The 6,260-nt window shown below is 35.0% G+C and overlaps 1 protein-coding gene across 1 annotated transcript; it reads left to right on the forward strand.

Annotated features, from left to right (window-relative positions):
• The first annotated feature begins 4,151 nt into the window (after positions 1-4,151).
• LOC128172795 (uncharacterized) lies at positions 4,152-4,732 on the forward strand. The gene is made up of 3 exons (XM_052838540.1): positions 4,152-4,350; positions 4,441-4,571; positions 4,670-4,732. Exons 1-3 carry the CDS (start codon positions 4,215-4,217, stop codon positions 4,730-4,732), a joined length of 330 nt encoding a protein of 109 aa, XP_052694500.1. The 5' UTR covers positions 4,152-4,214.
• The last annotated feature ends 1,528 nt before the right edge of the window (positions 4,733-6,260 follow it).

Consider the following 6,260-nt stretch of genomic DNA (forward strand, 5'->3'; position numbering starts at 1 on the left):
CGAACCCCAACTTCCTGTTCAATGACAACTTTGCTTATTTTGCATATTCACATTAGAGCGGGGGTATCACTGGTGAGCATTGGGTCACAGATATTTTGTTATAATTTAAGGGTATCTCCAGTTACATTTTTTTTAAGCAATCAATAGATATGAGATATCCGAGAAAGCTCATGAATTTTGCACCTTGATATCTCCACCGTTTTAGCAGAATGAGCAATTAAATGTGACATTTTCTGTCTTCTAAAGGGAATACATGAGCATAAATTTGAAATGGCTGATTATATGTTGTGGAATGTGCTGCGTAACAAATGTGTATACCAGCATCATTGCTTCACTCAACAATAAAATGGTTTCTTTGGCGATTCATGCAGGATATGAAGGTGGCGGCATCGCTTACATGGTAATGTATTTTTTCTGCAATGACCGCTACCTTCATATCCCGTATGAATCACCAAACAAAGCATTTTATTGTTGAAATATTTAAACATTACATCGAGTTATCACTAATAAGCATTGGCTTACATATTTATTGTTCTTGTAAAGCTGATATTGTTTTCCATGTGGAGTCTTGTTTCAAAACATTGGATAAGAAATTGGAAAAGAATTCAAATTATTTATCAATGTATTTTAAAGTTAAACATTTAAAAGAAATATGATTTCAGCTATACTGTAATACATATACTTACAATTGAATCTGTTTTCAGCTCGTATCCGTACTGATTATATGTGGTAGACAGCAGTTTATAACTGGATCCAGGCAGCAGCCTGTTCTTCAAATCCTCCTTAAAGGTGCTTATAATGTGGGGTTCTGTATCCTCATCGACCAGGCATGAGAACAGAAACTTTGTCGTCTTTCCTGTTGCGGAGTACCTTGAAGTTATTGCCCTCGTCTCTGGTCCTTCTAGGATGAAGCACTTCACATTCTGGCATAAGAAATATATAAAGAAATTGTGAAATTGTTTTCTTTCTATCAATTTTTTTCAAAAAATATTAAAGAAATTTAATCTCAGTCTCATTATTTTATTTTCCAAATTTTTAAAATAAAAATTTAATATATGGGAGTAGAGAAGAGATTTTCAAAGATTTAATTCATTTTTACTATATGGCCATATTGGCCCCACCCTTAAGCCAGAACCCCTGACCAAGGAGCCATTAATTTCACAATGTAGGTAGAGGGCTTCATGGACATCATAATCATGCATTTAGTTTTTAACAAATATATATGGGAGTAGAGAAGAAGATCTTCTAAGATTTACTACATTTTTACTATATGGCTATATTGGCCCTACCTTAGAGCCTGAACCCCTGAGACAGGGGCCATAAATTTCACAATTTTGGTAGAAGTCTTCATGGACACCATAACCTAATCTCAGCGAGATTCGTCGAGACTGAAAAATTTTTGACGGACGTCTCTTCCGAATCTCAGTCCAGTGCCACACAAAGTGATTCGGGAAAATCTGCCTCAACTTCGGCCGATTGTTACGATACAAATACGTATATTTGAATTAACTGCCCGCTTCACTTTTTCACTCTTTAACTCTCTATCGTCATAAAATGTTTGTTTCCTACCTTAAAATGGTTTAAATCCCACAAAATATACACTTGTTGATTTTTCAATTCAGTTTCATATTCATTCACACCTCCAACATAGAAGAGTTTCTGTCAAGGTCGCCTAAAGTCTGTTTCTAAACACTTCGTACTATGGATTATATAGAAAACTGTGCGCGGATGAAAAGAACCTATAGATACGCATTCAAACGACATTTTTTTGGACATTAGCCATGGAGTTCGCATGCAGTAAAATAAATTTTAGGCTAATGATTACACAGTGTTTTGAAAATTTTAAATTATATTATGTAAATGATGCAAAAATTAATACAGTGACGGCCATAGTTTGGGGACAATACATAATAAATTGCAGAAAAAAATAATTATCAACCTCCACTCCTTTGGTAGATCCTCCTTGCAGATAGGGTGAAGTCTCCTGTAAGCTCACTTCTTGGGATTTTATCATAAGATCCGTGGCAGGGTGTTGAATGGTCTAAAACACATTAAATTATATTATGTACATGATGCAAAAATTAAAAATAAATTGCAAAAAAATAAATATAATAAAAAATATTAACCTCCACTCCCCTGGTAGATCCTCCATGAATCATATCTGTAGTAAGATAGGGGGTAACCTCCTATGATATGAACAATAAAACATTCACAACATGCTTCTAATGTGTGCAAAATAACAAATTGAAAGAGACAACCCCCCCCCCCCCCCCCGCCTTCATGTGACTCTAAATTATTTTTGATTTATAGTCAATACTTACGCAAGAAGACAAAGGGTCGGTGATTTGAACTAAAAGGGGTCTCGGCGTTCTAAAAAGAGTAGAAATTTCACTGCACGTGAGCTCTGTATTTTCAATATAAATCAACTGTACTGACGTGCAGGACAACACTACGTGACTGCTTGAATCAAATCGTTCAAATGTCAAAACAGTTACATCATTGGACAAGCATCCAGTGTATACCGTATTTGGTCTCCAATCACACGAACCGTAATCCTTGCAAAATAATCCAAACTGCATCTGAGAGAGGCCTGATCCAAAGAAGAAAGTCAAAGACATGCATGCTATGCACAACAAAAGAGACAACCGCGTTAACCGTGCCATTCTTTCTAACTTCTTCGCGGGATTTTGAAAACGTTGTGTTAAATTATTTAGGATATCGAACCCGATATAAAAATTCTTATCGAATACCAAAAGCTTATTGTATTATGTAAACATAGGCGTCGGAACGGGGGGGGGGGGGGGGGGCAAAGGGGGGGGGGGAGCTTAGCCCCCCCCACCCTCTTTTTTTGCAAAGTTATACGTAACCATTAGAAACGTAGCATGATAGAGGGTTCAGCCCCCCCCCCCCCCCCACTTTTTCTCGCAGAAAAGATTATTGTTCCTAATGTCCCTAAATTTACCTTGAAAGATTGAGAAATTGGATTCAGAAGCATACTAGCCCCCCCCCCCCCCCCCCCCGGATTAGGAATTTCATGATTTTGGGGGAAGAAAAATTTGGGTAAGTTTCTTTTTTCTTTTGTTTTATCTTTTGGAAGTATAGGTATTCCACCCCCCCCCCCCCCCTCCCACGGATTAGGATTTCCATGATTTTGGGAATTACTTTTTTCTTAATATTTCTGAGGATTAGTCTAGCCCCCCCCCCCCCCCCCCCCCACACTTTCAATTTGCTTCCGACGCCAGTGGTAAAGACGATAAGGCGTGGATTTATTAACAGAGTTGTTAACAGTTATATGTTCTACTATACATTAGTAAAATGACATTTCGTAAAAACCATTGTGTGTATGTGAGTGTTTTAGGTGGGGGTATATTGGAAAGGGGGGGGGGATTTAGGCTTACGGTCGTACACACGAGACCATTAGATGGGATGTTGTATTTAAGGTTGAAAAAATATATTTAATGTTATTATCATTATATTTTATTAATTACTTTTTTTTTTTACAACAAAATTTCGTTGTTGATGTGAGTGATCTATGAGGTTTTTTGGTCCCGCTGTTGATGTAATTTCAGGAGTCTTCATTTAGCGTCATTGTTTGCAAGAAGTTCACGAAGAGGTCTTGTAAAGCAGTGATCTATATTGTTTGACTCCTACAAATTACCTAAATGTATGAAAAAAAAAAAAAACAACTTCACATAATGTTTAAAAACTATTCAAACGAAATTAAGTAGAGGTTGTGGTCTACAAGAACTTAATCTACTCTTGTGTATAGTAAATATACTATAATGCTATCTTTTAACTCTGAGTGTGTTGATGTGAATTGTTCGGTGATGTCTTTGTCCCGTTGTTGATGTAAGAAAAGCAGCATTGCAGATGTAGGTTCATGATGAGGTCTTCTCAAGTCGTGAGCGAACTATAATTGTATTGTTTACTTCAAAAATGTTGTTTACTTCACAAAATGATCAAGTAAGCATCTTGTAACACTATACCTTCTTTTTAAAACTAAAGGTGAACAACTTATAATTTCCTCTTTTTAGAGGGTGGGAAATAAAGTTTGCTGGCGGGATGATAGTTCATGCAATGGTTTCACTACTGTTTTCCAAATTTTTAGTAAACACACACAAAAAAAGGTTCATGTTCATATACTTATATAAATAGGGTACATTTTCACAATTTTCATCTTGCGGTGTTATTGCGATTAATTTACTCACACTAAGATGCAGTCATTTGAAAAAGAAGAAAAGAGCAACGGGAATGTACAGTTTGTGCTGAAAGAGTCTACAAGATACGCCAGAGGACAGTATGCCATCAAACCGTCCTACTACAAAGGGAAGGTGTATTTGCATTTGCAGGGTAAGTGATATTTTGAATTAAATTACGTAAATTTACAACGACAATACTGGATCTATATATTAAAGAGTTGTCTTTCGTTTAACGTTCTATACAACAACAACGGTAAACAGGTGTCGCTCCCAGACGACGATTTTGAAACTATGAACAATCAATTCTTCACAATAAATAAAGCGGTGGATGAAATCAAGAAGTCCAATCAAGGACCACCTAGCCCGGAACTGGTAAGTTAGCTAATTCAGCGTCGCAGACCTTACATTCAATTCATTTTTCTAATAGGATATATCGGGGTACAATGGGGAGTGTTTTTGTCAATCAATAGCTTGTGATGACACCACGCAAAAAGAAGCGAGTGGTGGATTTAGACGGAGATGATGAGTTCTAAAGGGATAAAGAAAAAAAAAGAAATTCAGGGCATTGTATTTTTAGATAATATATATTATTCATATGTAATCTGTAAAATGAAACTTTTCTATCAGAATTATTGCATGCGTTAATAATTTGTTACTGGTATGAATAACACGGGAAAATTTAAACATCCACCTTTCAAACAATCTTACTCTATATAGAACAGTTTCATTAATTGTGTAAAACGATTTATTTATACTCTATATAATATTGAACTGTACTACTACTAGTAAGAAAGAGATTATTAGAGAGTTTGAATGTAAATATTTTTATCATTTTTGTATATTTTACGTGATACCCTGAATACCATATTATGACGAAAGTATAAGTTCAATCGTTAAGTATATAGAAACAATCAATATTCCACGTGCTTCAAATTAATACACACCCCCGGTTTTATCTTTCATCTTCTCAACTTCGTATCTGTTTGTCTCACTGTAAATGAAATGGTTCTTTGGGTAGTTGGATGTATCAAATAACTCTTTATTTCGAGCCATGTCTTGATACAAATCTTCCGTTTGAAACTTGTAAAACAAGCAAAGTTGCCCTGTCACTATACTGTTTCTTGACATAATTATCCATAATTAAATTGATAAATGAATAGTTTTGACAGGTCTAAAACAGTCATTCCCGTGTAAATTGGTTTGTTAAAGGGGCATGGTCACGATTTTGATCAAAAATTAATTGTTCGATTGTGATGTTTACGATGCTTTAGTAATTCATTTTTAATAGGCAACCAACATTTGAGTGTCATTTGATGAGTTATAAGCGAGTTACAATACTTAGCTATGTAAACACAGCGTTTGTTTATATTCGAATGTTGAAGTGAAAATTCCAGTTTAAGACCTAAAATAAATGTGTTAATCGTTAGGAACCGTTTATTTATGCTTTAAATGAATAATAAGATAGACGAACTAGCTTTAAAAAGATTTTTTACTGGTATATTGAACCTATGTAAACAAAAACAGGGAACGAGCCTTGTTTACATGACGAAGAATAGTGAGCCCTGTGTCTTGCTTAAAACTCAACGACTGGCATCCACATTTCATTAAATCATTAGAAATGCATTCCTAAAGCATTGCAAATAATAAAAATAAAAAAAAAATTGACCGAAATCGTGACCATGCCCCTTTAAGTAGCAATTTAACCTTCTTGTTTTTTACACCAACCAAGTGTTTATTAAAAATAGTAAAATATCCAGAACTTTGCTTGGCGACCCTTTTCCGTAAACCCTTTTGGTTATTGACCAATTTAAAGTTCGTCCTGTTTTATATATTTTCCATTGTTTTCCTAAGAAAGGGGGGATAAACTTATAATTAGACAAATGATTGTTGTCCTAACATAACAGAAATAAGTATTGTAAACGTGCATCTAATAGTTATAATTCATGATATTGTGAATGAAGATTTAAACTTTAATCTACGGTCAATCTGTAGCGTCAAAAATAGGTCAAACACATGTATGTTTGCAGTATATGCCTGTTTTTTACATAACCAATTTTCATG

This window comes from Crassostrea angulata, chromosome 2, assembly GCF_025612915.1.
Source record: "Crassostrea angulata isolate pt1a10 chromosome 2, ASM2561291v2, whole genome shotgun sequence".
NCBI classification, from domain to species: domain Eukaryota; kingdom Metazoa; phylum Mollusca; class Bivalvia; order Ostreida; family Ostreidae; genus Magallana; species Magallana angulata.